The 20227-nt window shown below is 40.7% G+C and overlaps 1 protein-coding gene across 1 annotated transcript; it reads right to left on the bottom strand.

Moving 5' to 3' along the window:
- Positions 1 to 1707: 1707 nt before the first annotated feature.
- Positions 1708 to 19240, bottom strand: FRZB (frizzled related protein). The gene is made up of 6 exons (XM_088527001.1): positions 18790 to 19240; positions 10002 to 10049; positions 5564 to 5629; positions 3255 to 3459; positions 2934 to 2997; positions 1708 to 2199 (listed from the first exon to the last, which is right to left on the bottom strand). Exons 1-6 carry the CDS (start codon positions 19238 to 19240, stop codon positions 2089 to 2091), a joined length of 945 nt encoding a protein of 314 aa, XP_088383127.1. The 3' UTR covers positions 1708 to 2088.
- Positions 19241 to 20227: the final 987 nt, after the last annotated feature.

Below are 20227 nucleotides of genomic sequence, written 5' to 3'. Positions count from 1 at the left end.
GCACAGCTTTTTCTGTTCACATGAACTGCTTGCTATTCACTTTTTTTTTAAAACTAAAAAGTACCAAGCCAAACAATTCACATGTAAATAATAACGTGGATAATGTGTCTCATAGGACTTGCAGTTTCTAGCCCCTGGTCTCCACTTCCTGCTTCAGTGATGCTGTTTATCCTGATGTCTCTATTAGACGCCCCACAGCAAGAGCGCGGCTCCCTGACAGCGTGGCTGGGAAACAGGAACCAGATGACAGAGCAGATGAGAAAGGAAACATTAATGTACAATGCCCAAAACGTGACAGAGCAACATTTTCAAATGGGATTATTTTTGTTGTTTAAAGGATTCTTATTGTTTTAATTCTTTACCTCTAAAATCAGCTTCTACAAGTTCTGAGTCATTCTACTGCTAATCTTCAGAAATACTCAGTTCCCTAAATTATCCCTTTGCTTTTTCAAAATTAAAAATTCAAATGAGACTGTGAGCTTTTCAGAAAAGCGGTCCAATGGCACAATTCACATTTTGCCCTGAAACTTTTGGTTATTAATGGACATTTTAAAATAGCATTATTGAAAATATCCCAACATATTTCTGTTTACTTTACTATTATGACACTTTTAAAGTATCTAAAAACTGCAAAATTGCCTTCTTAACAAAACACAGTCCTAATGCAATCAACAGCTTGACAATACTTTCAGCTGAAAATGCAAAATCCATTTACATCTTAAGTAGAAGAGTTTCTTTTCTGTACACAACAGCTGAGAGGCTTGTTATTTTATTGCAATAATTTTAAATTCTTCTTAAGTGAGACAGACAAGAAACAGGAAGAGAATGCTAATTTCAAATGTTGGCACATTTTGTCTGCTTTATGACAGACAAAAAAGGGATTTTCTGTTTTCATCTTATATTCTGAACCGTAATACAATACAGTGACATTGATTCAAAAGTCAGATAAAATCTGTGTTGACAACTACAATTCTTTTATTGGACATATTTACTGAGCATTGAACACTGCTGTTTACGTAGGCACAGATTTAAGAATAACACCACAAAAATCAAAATGATAAAGTGCAGACCTGTACTGAGAAGCAGGCCTGGTAAGTCAGTCTACTCCTACAACTCAGCAGAAAAATAAAAGAAAACTGCCATTACAAGAGAAAAAAAATATATTGTAAATTGTGCTTAGAGTTGACAGAAAAGTACAGCTTTTCCCACATATTCCCAATATATTCAAAAAACAAGTCCCATGAGCATAAGCACACTGTTTGTCGCAGTGAATATTTTCAGTTAGACTTTGGCTTCCACAAGCTACAAAATTACTTATGAATTTTAAAAAGGTGTACTGAGTTCTCTTGGCATAATTTCTTCCCTTAATGTTAAACAGTGTTTTCGAAAACAAGTAATTCTACCAATGACCAAATAAAAAAGTAACCACAAATAGCACTGAACATCAAAACTGTGGTTTTCTGCTAGTAAAAAATTGTATTGCTGTTTTTGTTTGTTTGTTTGCTTTTTCCTCCTGTGAGGAACCCCTGCAAACACTTTTCTTCTCCATTCATTTTCTAGAAGCATCATGTGCCTCTAAATATGTGTGTGTACATATGTACATTATATTTCAGAATCAAAATTATATACTACTCTCCTCCTCTTATCCCACCCCGAAAAAAAAATCTCCCTGCCATGATTTCCTGCAAATAATAACCAAGACTGATGAGAAACACTGGAAAAAGGAAGGCAGTGTGACTCATGATTTTAAATCACAGTCTCTGATAGATCTCATTCTCACTTATTTCAGAATTTTCTCCTTAAGAAGATTAAGGAAACAAAATGGTAACTTCAGCATGATCTAATCTTTCCTATCTCACAAGGGCAGTTTTCTGACAAAAAAAATATATATATATATTTCCAGAGCTTGCACAGATCTAGAAAAAAATAGTAGACACCAAGAAGAATAAAAACTAATATAAGCTAAAACATTATTTTGTAGTAAACAATAGAATATAACGTGCAATAGTGCAATTTCTCCTTTGCTGCTCCAACAATGCAAGTCTTGATATTGAGTCCACTGAATTTTAACCTAACAGCATTTCACATCTAAGTACGTGCTTGTCGTGAATTGCTGGTTTTACCAGACTTCTGGGCTGAATCACTTTGTCCAGGCTCTCCCTTTCCCTTTCCAAGGTGGCGAAGTTTCTGATCCCAGCGCTGCATATTGAAGTACAAAAAACAGTAATAAAAAATATGATAGAAGAATAAATAAGTATTACTCAAAACAATCACATACATTTACAAACCATTCACTTTAGAAATGCCCCGTTAGAGACATTCCTACATTGTGAAGAACAGATTTAGTAAGGGATCTTGATAAACTTTAATAAAGGAATGCTACCAGACTTCACTCAAAGGAAGACTACTGGAAGGGAAAACAGTTTTTTGCCCCTGGATTTAATCACTGTTTTTCCTCCTACCATTTACAACTCAACACTACAGCACAGCACTTTGGATAATTGGCCATATAATTTTGCAAAGGTGTTAATTCAAAAGGATTCAAAAGAAACACAGAGCGCTGAACTGAGAACTGAATACATAGCTGTATTCCTTGCAGAAGCTGCAAAAAACTCTGAGGAATAAAAATCTATAAAAAAAATTCAATATTCCTAATTCAGTTTACCTGACAGTTCAAAAAAAATTTTTTTTTTTTTGAGACTGAAGTCTTGGTTGCTCTTATGCCATTGTACGATTGAGGTAAATCCATTTATCTCTTTATTTTTAGTGTGTTTTTCTGAGTAATATAATAAATAACACGCCAGATTTGAATCACTGAGACTACTGAACTAGGGCCTGCCTGTGTATTTTCTTTCTTTTTTTGAAAAGGGGGGAAGGGGCCAAGCATTTTATGATATTTGCAGAGCTTGACTTTTGGTGAGACGTTTTCTTACCTTTACTTTTTTCCCTAGACGATCCTTCCACTTCTCTGCTATGGAGCCTTCTACCAAGAGTAACCTACATATTAGAGACAATCGGTCATTTCAGCAACAGGTGTATATAGGCTGGATATAGGCTGTACAAGCCAACACAAACAAAACTCTGAACAACCGTGCTCACAGAGAGAGCTTTCTACCATTCAGCAGTCCAGCTGAATTTGATTAAGGAGACGTACAGGAGCCGTACATCGGTTTTCCAGACCAGTGCCTCTAAAACACAGTTCTGTGGGTAGATGGATAACAGGAACGCTTCAAGGATAAGGCGTAAGCAGTTACCTGGAGCGCTCCTCATCTTCATAGCCCATTATGATGTACTCTTCATTGGCGCTGAGTGGGGGACATAGGCAACCCGAGTTTGTGTAAAGGTTTACAGTGTCCTTAGGGATGTTCACCAAAGAAGATTTTAGAATCTCCTTGACTTCTACTACTGCAGTGACATCGTGACATTTAGTCTTCACCTCCTTCACTTTAGCCCGAATGACTGGGGAAAAGTAACAAAGAGTAGACTTAACAGCAGCAAATATTACGGGTTACCCATAAGTCATTCCTAACAGCCCCACACAGATTTAGAACACAAAATATTAAATGACCTTTATTTGTTCCCCTCTCATCCTAGCCTGCTGAGTTACATGTCATTGTGTGACCATACGGCAAAGCTCTAGTTTTCAGTGTTGCACAGATTAGGTTTTTTGTGTGCTCATTTACCAAAGTGCAGCTGAACTCCAGAAATTTTCCCACTCCCTACTCGTTGCTTCTTCCCTTCATCCTCCATGAAGAGGGCAATCCATATTGGATATTTAGTTATTTGTATGCTTTCCTCCTTTCACTCGTGATACAATTGCTCCCTCCTTGACTACTGGCAGTACACATGACCAAAGTCAATTTGTCATTCTCAGCCCCTCACAAAATGGGAATATGCATCAAAGCTTATTGTATCACAAACTCCACTGGATGACAGGCCTTTACCTTTTATATTCTCTCTCCAGTGACCCAGCACCAATCTATTCTGTCCTTTATGAACTCCAAATGCTCCTGATCTTGACCTAATGACATGTCTAATTGTTTCTTGCCTTATCCTTTCTTTTCCTCTTAAGTTGCTTAGGAGAGAAAGTTGCCTTTTAAAGGCAACAGCTTTTCAGGTCTCTCATAATATCCATTGAACTGAAACCACATGCAAACACAAAGCAAATCCAGAGGCCATACTCAGAGAATACTACAGCTTTCATAGCTTGCAGACAATAGAAACCCTTCCCATTTCAGACCAAGGATCTGTGGATTTTTATTCTGCTATAACCTATGTGACAAAGTTAATATGGAAGAAAAAATTGTAAAAGAAAATCATAGACTTCTCTCTTCTCATGCATGGTCGATAAACTTGTTCAACCAGAATGAATTTCAGATGGTTAAATAGCAGCTTTAAATACAGCTGCCAACAATTAATAAGTATTATACATTCAACAGACACAAAATGATCCACTCTCTTAAAACCTTTTAAGACTTTAACACAAAATCTTACTTTAGTTTGGAGCTCTTTCAAATGCCTTTCGAAAGCTCTTTAGTTTTAAAAGAAAGAAAAGAAGGAAACATTGTGATAAAGAATACAAAGAGAGACAGTGGTTAGTAATAATCTCCAAACCAATTCCTGCACAGTCATCAGTGGCGCGCTCAGTAACTCTCTACAACATGCAGGTGCAGTATCCACTAGAGAATAGTCATTCCATAAAGATTTCGCAATAAAACCACAAAAGCAACATGAAAACACCTAAGTCAACTCAAAAATAATAGTGTTTGGCTGAAAACATTTATAATTTACTAGTTTCTAACAGATTTATCTTTAAGAGAAACTTATTTGGCAGTAATTGCATAACCTTGATGAACATTAAGTAATTACTATCATTTAGTCTTTAAAGGAAGTTCAGTGAACTTCAGGCTATTCAGAAGAGTAATGGGTAGCAAGAATGGGCCCCACAAGTTCCAATCTCAAAAGCCTAATTATTCAACTCTTGTGAATGATATATATTTACCAACTTCATGAGGTTAATTTGCTTAAGGTAAATTGTATGAGTAAACGCATCAGATTGGATCCGTGATGTGTTTTAGGATTAGGGCAATCTGGATAATAGACATAATCCGAACATCAAGCAGTTTCCTAAGTACTACTGACTGCATAAAACGGCCTGCAAGATGTTCAGTATTGGCTTCAAAAGCCTGAACAGGAAAGAATCTAGCATGATCCTCCAATGAGTTTCGAAGCATGAAAATTCATTTAAAAATCCTTTCCTCTGTGAGTAGATCATATTCGAGCTATACATCAGAGAGGAAATATAGGCATAGAAGTTCAAAATAGCATATTAATTCTGAATGTAACCTTGTATTAAAATACTAAGCTAATTCTTACTCATTGTTCCACAAGCACTCTCAGTTTTGACTTTGGAATCCATCTTTCTGTAATTAGGATTATTGGGTTAACAAGCCTACCTTTGTGAAAATTTCCCCATCCCTACATATTTAATTCCCTTATGGTAGCATTAAAAGTACTGATCTCCTCCTAAAGGCTTGGTACCCAGCCCTGCAGCTGTCCTTACCGTAGTTATAATTGTTCCGAAGATAGGTCTTCTGGGTAGCTTTTATAGGCTTACATTTGCAACGCTCTGTAAAACAGAAACTTTTGTTTAGAAATAATTTAGCATATGGCCAGTTGCAATCTCTCTGAAACTCCAAGTTCATATCTAATAAACAAACAAAAAAAATCTTAAATAATTGCTTTATTTCTAAAGTAAAGTGCAGCTAAAATGTAGGCAGTATTTCTTCTTTGCTACTAACAGAAGACAGATGAAGGCAAAGAAACCAATCTAGCAAATATTAGTCAAATGGATCAGTGTGGTATTTTTCATGCTATAAATAGTGCTTCATATTCCAAACGCAGATCCAAATGAGGAGATAGGAGCCAAGTCCAAGGACTGCAATACCTAGAAGTCTGCACTGTAATGCCTAACTTTCAGGCTTCATGTCCCTAGGACAGAGTCCACAGCTTTAAAGCAAGCTCTGACACTCTCTTTAATGCAGGAAGGAAACTAGAAAATTAGACAGAGTGGCTATCTCAGGGAATTCACAAAGCGAGCAGTGAGCTGCCTTGGTTCCACAGGTGCAGATGGGAAATGCTTCGCTCAATTGTTTTTAACATTGCATTTCTTCTGACTTTTTACTTTTCAGACGCAGAACAGGAGGAGGTCCTAACCCCTATCTCAGAATCCACATGCAGAAATCCTACCACGAAGGGAAGGCACCTCTGTCTCTTCTTTCACCAAACAAAAGAGAGCTTTGTGTTTTCTCCTGCAGCTGGGGGTGAGAGCCATCTTTATTGCAGTCTCAAGAATTTACCAAGAAATCGGAAATCAGAACCCTATGCTGTCCTCAGGCTGAGGGAATTCAAAACTAATTGCATACCACACAGGGAGGCATCTGAGCTTCTCTGAATGAGAAAAATTTTAACTCCTACCTGAAGCTGTGCTTCTGAGCAGCCAAGAAAGTACATACGAGAGATGTCCCTGGCATGGCAACGACAACTGTATTTAATCCTTAACCTAGAAGTTAAACATCATGGAGGGATACAGACAAGAAGCCAGGCTCCTTCACCACAGGGACAAACCACTTTACCTTTTTGGCCACACTGTCATGCTCCTTCTCAGCTTTCCAACTAAGTTTGCCTGAAACAATTTCAGTAGGGATAGTGTTGAAGTTCTGGCTTCTCCCTTAAGAAACTATAAGGGCTAAAAAAAATCCACGAACAACAAATAATTGTACAGTTATAAGTAGAACAAGGAGCTGCTCATGAGGCTCTCCTGCGGAACACGAGTCTGGCGCGCCACAGGAGGGTAGTGAGGTGCACACAGGCAGGTTTTGACACGCACCAGGGCCAGCAGCTGGAAACCTCAGTTTCAAGGCAACAATTCTCTCATTGAGCTTGAAACTCCACAGATGCTTGGAGTTCATACTCTCTACTGAGGAAAGATCAGCAGTTTATTGGCAACATCCCCTAGGTCCCACTGCGGTCTCACCAGCATGCTCATTCTTTAATTTGGAAAGAATAATATGGCTAGCATAGCTGGAAAGATTGCCATTGCCTGACCTAAGTCCTTTTGATAAATCTACGCTGTGGAGCATCACATCTGAGTACAATTTAAGATTGTACTGCATATACAGAATTTGGACATGTAATAATAAAAATACAAGGCAGACACACACCTCTTGTTTGACTTTGCTGTATAAAACTGATTAACTCAGGTTTATTTTAGATGTAATAAATAGGGAAATTATTAGTTCATATGGCAGAAAGGATGACCTGCAAAACACAATACAAATGATCACTGTCAAAGTACTATTTCCAGTGTTTCCAGACAGCTGGAAACAATAACTGATGTAAAAACACTTTCATTAGCATCAGGGGAGCCTCTGCCTCATGCTTTTATTAACACAAAATGTCACTGCTGGCTATTTTAATGCAGCTTTCCACTTACTCCAGGCTTGTGTGTAAGTGGAATTTGGTAGAGTTGCACAGCCAAAGCCAGTTCACTGAAATCTCCCCCTACAAGCCCCTTAATAGCCATTTCAAACAGCATGCTCCAGAATTAAGCAGCCTTTGTCATCTCTTTGCATACAAGCACTGGAAGCAAGATCTAGTTCAGAGCAGGACAGCTGACCTGGGCATAAACCCACGTGTCTTGACTTGTGCTTAACGTTCTGTCTATGCAACACTGTCTGCTGACTGTATTTCACCCTGCATTTAAACAGGAGTGGACTTCATACAACCTATTTCTATACACCGCTGATCGAAATAACAATGCATACAACCAGTGGCTAAGAAAAATCCAAAGTCAACTCTAAATTTAGAGTTTCAAAAGGGACTTTATCCCCTGGAAATGATTCCTGCATTAAAATAAACAAATCAAAAAAAAAAAAAAAACACAAGGATGGTATCATGGAGCTTTGGACTTCTCAAATTATTATTTATTTTGGATTCTCAAAATGGATAGTTCAAAATATGAAAAAACAGAACATTGCAAATAAGAGAATATTGTTTCCTTCAATATCAAAAATATCTTCAGAAATCCACATATTTCTATATATAGGACCCACTTGAGACTGTATCATTATAACAAGTCTGTTATATACACTAGAGACTTAAGTTTTTATATGACACTGTTAATAAAAGTGGAGAAGGAAAGTGATTCTTGGCTTCCCTTCTGCCTGCAGACTTCAGGCCAAATCATAGCCCATTTTACAAGTTTCCTCAGAAGAGGCCATAAAAGCCCTGATCCTACGACCCATACTCATGCATGCACCCAAGAATAAAATTCCACAAAGTTTTAGGCTAATAATTTCCTGGTCTATAGAATTCCACTCTCTGCTGCTAGCAGAAAAATACATGCCCTCATATTGCCCTCAATTTTAAGTCAGTATTGAATTTTATTTATTTATTTAAGTGTGATAAATACATTTCATTGGTATTACTCCAGAATCTCATGTAAAGACCTGCCCATGTTCTTAAATGAAGGATAACTTCTAATAACCCTAGTGCTTTTGAAATTTTCAGAGAGCTTTACAAAACAATGCATTATTTCTAATTCTTATTGAGAGATAAAGCTGCTGAAACAGTGAGGCATCAAGGCACTTGTTGGGCCAGCGAGAAGGCAGCTGTAGAGCTAGAGTGAGCTCAGCACTCCCAGTTCCTGTTACAGTGAAGAATTATGCTGTAAAATCCCATTCCACGATGACAGTTTTATATGTTTGTTTTTTTTTCTACTAGTCTGGATGCATTATAATAGCTATATTATAATTATAATAGCTAAAATAGCACATTTGAATCTCACTCCCATCTACTTACATACATGCAGTCTGCATCACTGAGACAGGCAGTTCTGGAACATACTAAATATTTCTGATATGACAGACAGTATCTAGCTTTATTTTCACAACCAAACTGTAGTTCGTACAGGGATCGCAGAGCATGAAATTCATACTTTCTCACATCATGCAATTAAAATAGTATTAATAAGATATGTAATAATAAGAAAATCTTAGTCTTTCAGACATGGATCCATGCTCAAGGCAATTTAAAGTAAAGCTTGTTAAGGGACTTTGACTAAAGATTAACCCTGTAGCTTGTTTTCAGTGCACTTCCACCACTACACATCACTGAACACATGCAACTTCACTTCTTTCCTTACAATTTATGCATTAATATCTACAAGGCTATAGAATTTTCCTTCAGACATTGCACTGTTTTGCTTTACAGTGTAAAGACTTGGAATTTCTACTTTTATTTTAGTAAATAAATTACCTAATTAAATCAAGACTCAACACTAGTCAAAAACACTTTGAGCTGGACAGTGGTGAAATGGGCTCTGAAGCATACAGAGAAGCACCTGTGTGGTGTGAAAAAACTCAGATCGGCAGAACTCCTGTGCTGCACATCACAGGTTTGAACACTGACAGGTTTCTCCTCATGGCAAAAAGTTAATTTTTTTGCATTGTACTGATGTGGCAAAATATGCTTTTCTAGATTCTTATCAAGGAAATTAGGGACATTCTTCTTCTCACTGAAGTTTGTTTTGCACAGAAAAGTAAGGGGGAGACCAGCTGCAGCTGGAAAACCTGAGGAAGAAACTACAGCATGTTTTGTAGCAGGGAAGGAAATGCATTTAGTGATGCTTCTTCCTGTCCAATAAGACAAAGCTTTCCATGAAACCAATACACCAGCCTCAATTTGATAGGAATTTTGCTTAAGTAGAAGAAAAAGTGCTAAAATAAGTGCTAAGCCTTCTGTCCTCTGCTAAGAAAAACACAGGTTTTCCAGCCCCCAAATCTCGTTTTCACATGACCGAAATCACAATCTACAAAAGCACAATCCACAAGATTCAAAGACAACACAGAATATATAGGCATTGCTTAGTACTGGTCTTAAATATAGAAAGAATTTGCAAGACTATAGCTTATTATACAGTTTTATAAAAATGTACTCACCACTGCTGGCGCCTCTGCAGTTGCCATTATTAGAATCCATAGGGAAATCTGGCATGGATTCATAAAATATGTAAAGAAGCATTAATATTTTTAATATTGGATTATTTCAATACAGCTATATTAAAATGTTTCTTTTCTTTCTCTAACATTTTGTATATTAAAACTTAATAACTTTATTAATAAACAAAGAAGCTGTAATGTTCAACATGTCAGCCTGTTCTTGTTAAAGATGTCATGAACTTTTATCTAAATTCAAGTGGAACACAGCTCACTCAAATGCAAAAGCAGATTAAATATCACATTTACAGTGACGCATAGATCAGCATGTTTGGGAGAAGGATGGAAATTTATGGCATGTACTTAGGGCATTTTAAAACCTATACATGTTGTTTGCATTTAACAGGATGAGGAGAAATTACATTTGGTTTGTTTTATTGCTTACTAGGGAAATTAAACCAACCATAATCATATCATTGAAGCAAATGCCAAAACAAGTATTTCAGAACTTCCTTTTCCCCTCAGTTTAAAAAAAACAGGACAGATAAAGAATGGAACTTAAAAATAAAGGGGCACTGTGCCAAAACTACAAATGTTTCTAAAATCAGTTCTTTGGAAGTAAAATGTGTTCCATGTTGGTAAAATGTATAATTTCAAATCTGCTATTTATTAAATCACACTTCCATTTACTGAATTATGCATATACTTAAAAACAAAAATGAATATATTATTGCATAAAATGTACAAGTAAGAAAGAATAACTGTTTCAATAGAGGGGAAAAGGTAGCACACTTTATTAGAAAGACAACTAAATTGGAGAAAAAAACAGATGAGCCTTCAGATAAAGTCCTCCTTTAAGTCTGTACACCCAAAAGATTGTTCAGTTTCTTCACCTCTTGCAGCTGATGCCAAACATCATCTTTCTTAAATCCTCACATTATCAGGTATGCAACAGCACAGCTACTTATATACAGACCAAATGAACCCATGACTATGTAACAAACCTACACTCCAGCAGAGATCTATAGGGATCCAGCTGTAATACAGTCCAGGTCACTGATAATACTTTGTGTAGGTGAAGGGCTTAGATACATTGATTAAATATTAAGGACTGGGACCATTATTTAATCATAGATGCTGAACTATAAATACGTATTTAAAACTCTCTGATCTGCCTGCAGTGCAGAAGGAAGTATTAAACACAGCTCGTGGTGGCCACTGCACATGGTGATGAGGCCTGGCCTGGAGGTTTTGCCACTCCAGGCACTCAGGAGAGCAGCAGCCCCAGCAGCCACACACAGAGCTCTGCATCTGCTGCTTGGGCAACCGCTCAGTTTGTCTTTGAGACCAGCACACTCTGCATATGTCCCAAACAGCTTTTTTTCTGGTGCTTCACCTGGCCCAAAAAACTACAATTCCTGCCAAAACAGGCACGTCAGTTATGAATGAAGGGACATTTTGTTCGCACTTCTAAATCACATTCCCTATGCCAGTAAAACTGCAAACGAGGGCTAAACCAGTGAAAGCACAGAAAGACACCCTTGCAAAACTGAAGGCTGATCCCAGCATCCACGAACTTCATGAGGCTTGTATCTTAGATCTCCGTTTTGATCCAAACTGCCAAATTCTGACCATCCAGAAAAATCACCTACTGTTCTTTTTAGTTTCATACTCCTGCACAGGGATGTTTTTGATAACAAACGTTTCTTTTGCCACCCAAAGAGAGCAATTCTAAAGGATTAATAAGCAATTGAACAAAATAATAAATTTGTATACCAACACACAACTCCAGAATTAGAACCTACAACTGGATTACTGGATTCAGTTCAACATCACCGCTACTTCAGTGGAATGTCCAGCCAACTCTGGAGTTTTAACTAGAGACTAATTTGATAGAGCTGCTGTGTTCCTGTAACTTTGGGCCAGATCCCCAGCCTTGATTAACCAGCTTTCATTCACAGCAGTACTATAATAATTTGCATCAGCTGAGGAACTTTCCTTGTAGCCAATATACAGAAAACTCTATTGCAATGCAATGAGGGTTGATAAACACTCAGCATGCCTAACATAATCCTATAATCCAAAAAATAACAGGGAATTAGAATGCTTTCCAGCAGATGTTCTCTTCTACTTCTAGGTATGTGACTTTTTCTAAAAACCAAACACCATACCACAAGCTCAAACCATTTCATAATTCTGCACACACTTGCTTGCCCATTCACTTATGCTACCCCCAACCAGTAGTTATGGGTATCTGCTGAAACAGCTGGCTGCACTGCAAAAAGAACAGCCTGGTAAGAAATTGTGTTCAGAAGAGCTTTTACAGGAAAGCTGTTCAGTTTTTGTGCCTAAGTTAATTGCATTGCACTCTGCAACTGTGGCCACAGTTGGGTGTTAATCAATGAGGGAAAGGGCACTAAACAAGTACAGCTACTTTTAATAACAAGCAACTGACTTCCAGTTGTTCCACTTCTCTTCAGAACTGGCCTCTCAGCAAAGCTCTGTCTCCACAAAAGACCATTTTGAAAGAAGTATCTGTCAACAATGATTAGCAGGACAGCCAAGGAGGAATATTATCCAGTGCTCAAACTCTAGGGTTTCCTATTAAAATCTGATTAAGGAGAAAAAAAAAATCCCATAAGCCATTCTAATTATTATTTTTTTTCTTTAGTGAGAAGCTATAAAAATTACTCACAGCAGAATAAAAGCTATTTGCATTGTAAGTGTACAAAATAACAATTGCTGGACTACAGATTTGGATTAGAGGTTTAGGAAAAAGAAACAGTTTGATGGAACTTAATTCTGAACACACCATCTTATTTATGTCAGTTTTAAAAAAGGGGGGGCAAGAGAGATAAAGATTGCCAGTGCAATTAAAAGAATAGGTATTGCTGAAGCCACTCCAGGAACACTGCCTGAAACAACAGAACCACTGAGACTGGTTGTTGCTTGGGCACTTTCTGCAGATGGAGGTATGCAGACCTTGTTAATTAAAAAAACCTTTCAAAAACACACACTTTTAGACTTAACAAACTACTTCAGCTCTATGTACCTGTGCTTATCTGACTGCAAAAAAATGAACAAGAATAGTATAAAAATAACAAAAAATATGCTAGTTAAAATTGAATATAGGTCTCTGAATTGTCTCTGTATGCTAAAGCGTAGAGCAACTTGCAGCCTCACAATCCTTCTGTTCTCTCTCTCTATATATATATATGTGTGGAAATCTGAGACTCTTATCTTCCATTTACATCAATAAGAAAACAAATATTTCTCACTGTCTGCACCGAAGCCTGACAGGTTTTGATAACATTCAGCTGCACAGAGCTCTTCTCTGTTCTTAGACCATAAAGCCATTCTAGGGAATTCAGTCTTCAAGGGCTGGCAATTGGAAGTGATACTGCAACATAATTAATTATATTACCATTAACAAGGTTTAACATTCTTTTACTTAAAAGCTTTTAAATTCTCTTATTTCATTTGCTCCTGGTATCTCCTTTAAATCTTGCACCTTGTGATTATTTTGTTCTTTAATTAAGAAATTAGTCCACTTGAAAGTTGTGCAAATGACTAAAACAAGTCTCCACCCTAAAACGACAGCATCAGCATACGCAGTCTCCCTGAGGAAGGCATATTGTGTAGTCTGAAACACTTCCCTAACACCCCTGTAGAGCTTGACTACAGCAAGTAGAGCTAAGCAAAGCGTGATCTCAACTGCAGTAATAAGTATTTTGGAAATTAAGTTATTAAAATATGGAAAATGAGCATCAGAAATTACTATTTCACTTTTGTTTTAAGCATTGAATGCCTAGTTCACATAGTGGGTTACTATGAATTCAGCTAGGCAGACATGATAGAACTACAGTTAAGACTCTCAAAAATGTCTTCTGCAAATCAAGGTGATTTAGAAGCATTTGAACTGCTCAGGAATCCTCTTGTGACATGGATTTGTATTACAAGACTGGAGGCTGTCAACTCCAGAAATACGGAACCAGTGATGGCGTGATCTGCTTTCCTCGCAGAATATGCAAGTTAAATCACAAAATAAGTACTGCTTCTTATAAGTAATGAAGCATTGAACAAGATCAAATACTGTGAGAAATGACCGAAACATTTTGCAAAATTCTGTAAGAGAAACATGAAGGTCTGCAAAGTCATCCCTACAATAAACATCAGCACACATGCCAGAGGGCTTTTCTGAATCAACAACTGAACACCAGCAAAGACTTTGGTTACTTATTATGTATAAGATTAAAGACAGACTTGTAGATGCCAGAGCTGACAGACCAGGTAATGCAGTGGCCTTTGTTTGCTTCAGTAAATACTTCTTGCTGCTTCACAAAATAAGGAAGATTTGACAGGAATGAATGACAACAGACAACTCAATAAACTTGAGGAAGAGTCAGACTTATATACTCAGCGCAGACACTGAAATAGATGAAGCAAGATACAGGAACACAACTTACATACAGCTATTGAGCATGTATCATAGAATATCAGCATGTATCAGTATCTGGTAGTGGAATCACTTTCTTCCAGAAGAGGAAAAAAAAAAAAAAAAAAGCATACAGGCTTCCAAGATAAAAAGCCTGGGACAGAATTGGCCTTTGCACACAGTGGTCTGGCAACTGCAAGTTTGACGCATTGTCAAGAGGCTTTTCTTGTTGGTTTAATTCCCCTTCCTAGACTGTGATTTGTGGGATCCTCCAAACAAACCAAAATACCCAGTGTCATACTAGACTCCAAAACATCTACACAATGCCTTTTAGACACAGGCCTGGAGATTCCCTTTGCTATGCAAGCATAAAAGAACCCTGATGTTTTCCACAGGTCATGAAAACTGGACCAAATTTACTGACAGATATGAAGTATCTGTAATATAAACTATATTTATTATGTGTCGCGTATATTATTGTGTTGTTATATATTATACAAATATATATAAAATAACAAAAAAGGTAAGTTCCCACAGGCCAAATGTTTGAAGGTGGTCCCTAAAACCTGAATGACCTTGGTCATCCAAAAGTAGCAGCAAAGTCTAGCAGTTTTAGGAGGACAACAGAAGCCAAGAGGGTCCTCTGTTTGCTCCTCATTCTAGCTGCATAGGTTGTCTCTAACTGAATCCTAAACAAGGCATTAGTAACATTCTCAGCAGCTTTCTCCATCACAGATTTATTACCGCTTATTTCATCCCTTTAATGCATGGGTAGCTCTGAAGATGTTCATGGAGGATTAAAACATAACTCTTTACCAATAACTGAGAGTGAACATTTTACTGGGATTTGCCACGGATTTTACCAAACACTCTATATTTTATACTCTATATTTATAGATTTATTGTAGGCATGAGGTGTACGACTAACATGAATGAAATTCTTCATCATTTACTGTAATGCTGACTAAAGAAAAAAGTCAAGTGAACTTCAACTTGGCATGTCAAAATGACAATTAAAGAAAAGACCATTTACTTTCACGGAGATAGAGATTAGATACAAGGAAAGAAATGGTTTTGGTGGACCCGATGAGGCAGAACTTCCAGAAATTGCATATTGAGGAGCAACAATCAACACTTTGCACAACCACATGTAGAGCCTGCGATCAGGAGCCCAGCAGATGAGAGAGGCCGGCAGCAGCTGATACCAGCACAAAGCAGCCTGTCAGAGCACCCAAAAGGGAATTTTTGTAAGTTCTATACAGATACTTCCTAGCTGAAGAAGAGCCAGGTGACAACAGAACTGGCACAACACAAAATCATCGAAAACCTTTCAGTGCATGGAACCAGCAGAAGCAGCCAGGCCACAAGCACTCTTGAGTCCTGCGGCCACTGCCTTTGCCATGATAGCTGGAGTCCCCAGCTCTCAGATTGTACCTGACCCTTACAAATTGCCTATGCCTCTCACAAGCAGCTCACATCACAGAGGATGATCTTCCCAGTGTGCAGCAAGCGTCAGAACAGCTCTTGGACCCAGCTGAATCACAGGTTCATAAGAGACTATGGCAGATCATTAGGAAAGAAAATGGAAGTCAGGCCTTCTGAACTGTCCCTACTCAATGGCAAACACCTGAGCACACTATCTTTAAGGCTTCCACTTTACATAAGGGATTAAAAACACATTAATCCTTCCTGGTTAATAATGCAGAGATTTTGAAAGCAAAGAATACAGTACAATCCTGCCATTTTGCAGGTAGAAAGTCCCTCTTCTGCCTTTTATTTTGAAAATGAAAAATGAAGGTTGCACTTCTTAAGAATAATAATAATAAATCTCTTCCACAACAAAAGCCACTGAAAAAAAAAAGATTTTGTGTGTATCTGCTCTACTAAAAGCAGTTTACAAACAGCATGAAGGAGGAATGCTCAGGAGGAAAAATAACAGTACTGTATACTAACCATTGAGCAGTTTGTTATTTGCATCTTCTACTTGGCTGCAATCCTTTATTTGGAGAATTGGGAAATGTTCACCTTACTTCTTCCTAGAACCGGAATACTTCATTCTGCTTTCTAAAGGAGCATTTTTATTCCCTCAAGAAGGATTCTTTCAGTCTAGTGAATAATACATTGGTTCAAAATTTTAAACCCAGAAATGAGAATGTCATCAAGTTCTCATTCGCTGAAAGAAAGTTTTCATGGATTCTCGACTGGAATCATTCAAAGAGGTTATTGTACTCCTGTGGTCCTCAGAAATAGGTAACTCTGGGGCAATTTTAGCAAAACTTCCTCCCTTCAGATTTGAATGTGATTGCTTTCAAATTGCTGTAGATTTGCCAAGCCTCGCTCAGTTTGGATCCATTTTAAGGCCGTCATGAAAGCATCTCAATGCTGCAGAGATGCAAATTTGGTGTTCAAAACCACACTTCTCCAAACCCATCCATCCCAGTAGGTCTGCAGTCCTCCAGAAGAATGTAAGAGATGCAGAGTCAAAAATAGGTAGCTATGTTTATAGACTGAATACTGTTAGAAAGTTAAAAGAAGGAAGGAAAGGCTAGAGAGGAACAGTTGGAAGGTTCAGAGAGAGCTTTAATAATAGCTTCAGATATCAGGGTATGATTATTGAGTGTTATGTAGCCTTGAAGAGGTAGAAAGGATAATTTGATGGAATGGGAAAAGAAATTGAGTTAGCCTGGCCTGCAAATAAACAGGAAGGAATGAACAAAGATGCTTATCTGGGAAAGGCTGAAGAGGGGGAGGAAGGCCAGGAAACTAAAGCATAAGATCTTAGGAGAAGAGAACAGGAATTTAACATTACTAGGAACGGGATAACAGCGCAGTCAAACTAAAGTACTGATCACAGCAAGTCAGAAGCTAAAAAGACCTTTCCTTCCAAGGACCCTGGTGACAGAGGGAAGGACAAGGGAAAGAGGGAAGAGATGACAGCAGGGAGCGGCGGCAGCGCATGCCACAGCTGCAGCAGCAGAGCTGCTCACAAAGAGCGCGAGGAAGGCAGAGGGGCATGTGCAGGTGCAGCCCTGCCATGCGTGCAGCGCCCCGTTAACAGCTCCCTGCCAAAGCTTGCCTTTTTCTGCTGCTTGGACACACAGACTCACCAACACTGTGACTTACAGCGTGCTCCATGCAACCCGATTAGCTCATTGGCAAATGTTTTCCTCAAGTGAGACAGGCCATTTTGTAAAGGTCAAAGCTCAGACATAATAACTACCACTGTCTACTTTAATGTTCTATTCAGAAGCTACTTCATTTGAGTACTTCTGTGCTGCTCGTCATCCCACGCTGCAGGTGTGCAGTGCTAGCCCCAAAGACTGCTCCCTTTTCACTACCAGCAGAATTGCAGCCTCAGCAGGGCAGAAAACCTCTCCAGCAACAGCTTTGCCGTGTCCTGATGACCCAAAACATCCAACCACATGGAGATTTTCTTTCTGCTCAGGTAAGCCTTAGACAGCAATACCATAACACACCTAAAAATCAACATACCTTGCAGTATGTAACAGAGTTAAGCACAGCCAGTGAAACAGGATGCAGCTGGAAAGCTGCCGGGCTCCACAGGCTCAAGCAGCCCCTTGGAGGCCATCGCAATGGGACATTAGGTTAGACTAAACTGCTTTAACACTGGACCCAGCCTACAGCTCCCTTAGGCCCCCAGCAACAAGACACACTAAAAATGCCCCTTGGTTTCCCTCCTCCTGACTGTACCCAAGGCAGGACCTGTGTGCAGCTGTGCGCTGGACACAAGCGTGGGTTCACACATTTCCCAGCAGCTTTTCTCTGAATCAGCTGCCCCGCAGGGCTAGCGCAATCTGCCTGTGCTGCCACCAGAGCAGGGACACGGCTGCGTCCCGATGCGTGTCCAGCAGCACAGGGCCAGGTGAGGGGCACCCCGCAGACCCCACGGGGCACAGGGTGAGCAGCACCCAGTCCTGCTGCCACGGAGGCTGAAGGGCAGCACAGTGGGCACCATATGGCTTGGAGGGACAAGCAGGTCTCACACCAGCAGCTGCTGCTGACCACATATTGAGACAGAGATGGGGTACCCACAATTTCCTACGTACATGAATGCTTCCAGAAGTCAAGTTTTAAACCTTCACCAGGCTCTGCTGCAGACCTGTCTGTCACTCGTCAAATTTAGCCAGAGCAGAACTTTTCTCATGACTGATACTGGGAGTAAAGATGGAGAAAAGAGGTAAAAAGCATAAGGGGTGTGTGTGTGTGTGGGGGGGGGTCTCATAAAACTCTCTCAGTTTCCCAGACTGTCCGCCGGTGTGCGCGGGCAGAGGCGCAGCCCGCGAGAGGGAAGGGGGGGAAGGGGGGGAGTTGTCGCCATTGTCCCCGCGGACTCACCGGCTCCCTCGGCGGTCACGATGGCCTCGGGGGAGATGCAGACGCCGCGGTCGTACAGCGGGAGCTCGTCGCACGCCAGACTCTCGGGCCACGCGTGGCGGTAGCGCACGAGCACGGGCTCGCAGCCGGCGCGGGCGCGCTCGCACACCGACTTGCAGGGCTTGATGGGCTCGTGCTGGAAGTCGATGGTGCAGATGGGCGCGTACATGGCGCACAGGAAGAAGAGCAGGTCGGGGCTGCAGTTGGTGCCCAGCAGCCCCTCGAACTGCTCCATGGCCAGGATGGCGTTGGCCTGCGTGCTGTGGTGCAGGTGGTTGGGCATCTTGGTCATGTTCCAGGGCAGCGGCTTGCACAGCGGGATGCGCACCGGCTCGCAGGCCGCGGCCCGCGCCCGCGGCGCCCCGCGCAGCACCACGGCAGCCAGGGCGAGCAGCGGCAGCCCCCGCCACATGGCGGCGGCGCCGCCCCGCGGGGGCCGCCTGAGAGCGCCGGGGACGGGCGGCGGGAGCGGAGCTGCCGCAGGGCGCTACGCCGGCATGGGGCGAGGCGCGGCGGCGGCTCTGCGCGGGGCTCGGCTCCGCGAGGGGCTGCAGCCGGCGCCCGCCCGCTCGCTCTGCGGCCGCCCGGCGCGGGGCGGGGCCGCGGCCGTTGGGCGGTTGAGGAGCCGTTGGGCGGGGCGGGGCCGCGGCCGTTGGGCGGTTGAGGAGCCGTTGGGCGGGGCGGGGCCGCCGCCTCCCGCCCCTCCCCGGCCGCGTTGCGGAGCGGGTCGGGGCCGCTCGCCGGGGCCGGTGAGGTGCCGCCTGATCGGGAGCGCGGTTCTCGCCGCCAAACCGCCTGTTCTCGATCGCAAAGAGTCGCAGGCGACGCCGAAAGGCTCGAACCCTGCACAGAGCCGGCGTCCCTGCGTGCTGGCTCCGTGTCCTTCAGTGTAGGACCAGGCGCGTGAAACGAGGGCGAGCGCTAACAGCTCCATTATGTTAGAAAAAAGGACAGGAAAAGAGACTAGATTTAGTGTCTTAAAGCGTCCCAGCTGTACACACACACACACACAAAAAAAAAAGGAACTTTGAGCAGAAGCGGCATACAAAAATACTGATTTATAGACAGAGGTGAATGCATCAACTTCTACCTCAGTCTCTGAAAAATATTTGTGTATGATATGAGAAATACCCGCTTTTGAATTCGCTGCTGTGTGTGCTGTTAAATAGTGAAAAATGTGTTTCTCATAAATGTTGCACTACTCGCTGGACAGTTAGTTGCAGTTTGATTAGAGAATGTATGTTAAACACCTTAAAATTCTGGATGAGTGACCATTTGTAAAGAAGAATCTATAATAATATTGAAAAAAAAATAAGCCATTTAAGATCAAGCTGCCTGAACCACAGCTGCTGTTGAACAACAGCAAGCTGCTGTTGTTTTTGCTGTGTGAAGTTTCTTT

Source organism: Tinamus guttatus, unplaced genomic scaffold, assembly GCF_059628265.1.
Source record: "Tinamus guttatus ecotype Peru unplaced genomic scaffold, ASM5962826v1 Tinamus_guttatus_pri_ptg000260l, whole genome shotgun sequence".
Classification (NCBI taxonomy): Eukaryota; Metazoa; Chordata; class Aves; order Tinamiformes; family Tinamidae; genus Tinamus; species Tinamus guttatus.
Note: the sequence above shows the minus strand (reverse complement) of the source record. Positions and strands in the feature narration are given on the sequence as shown.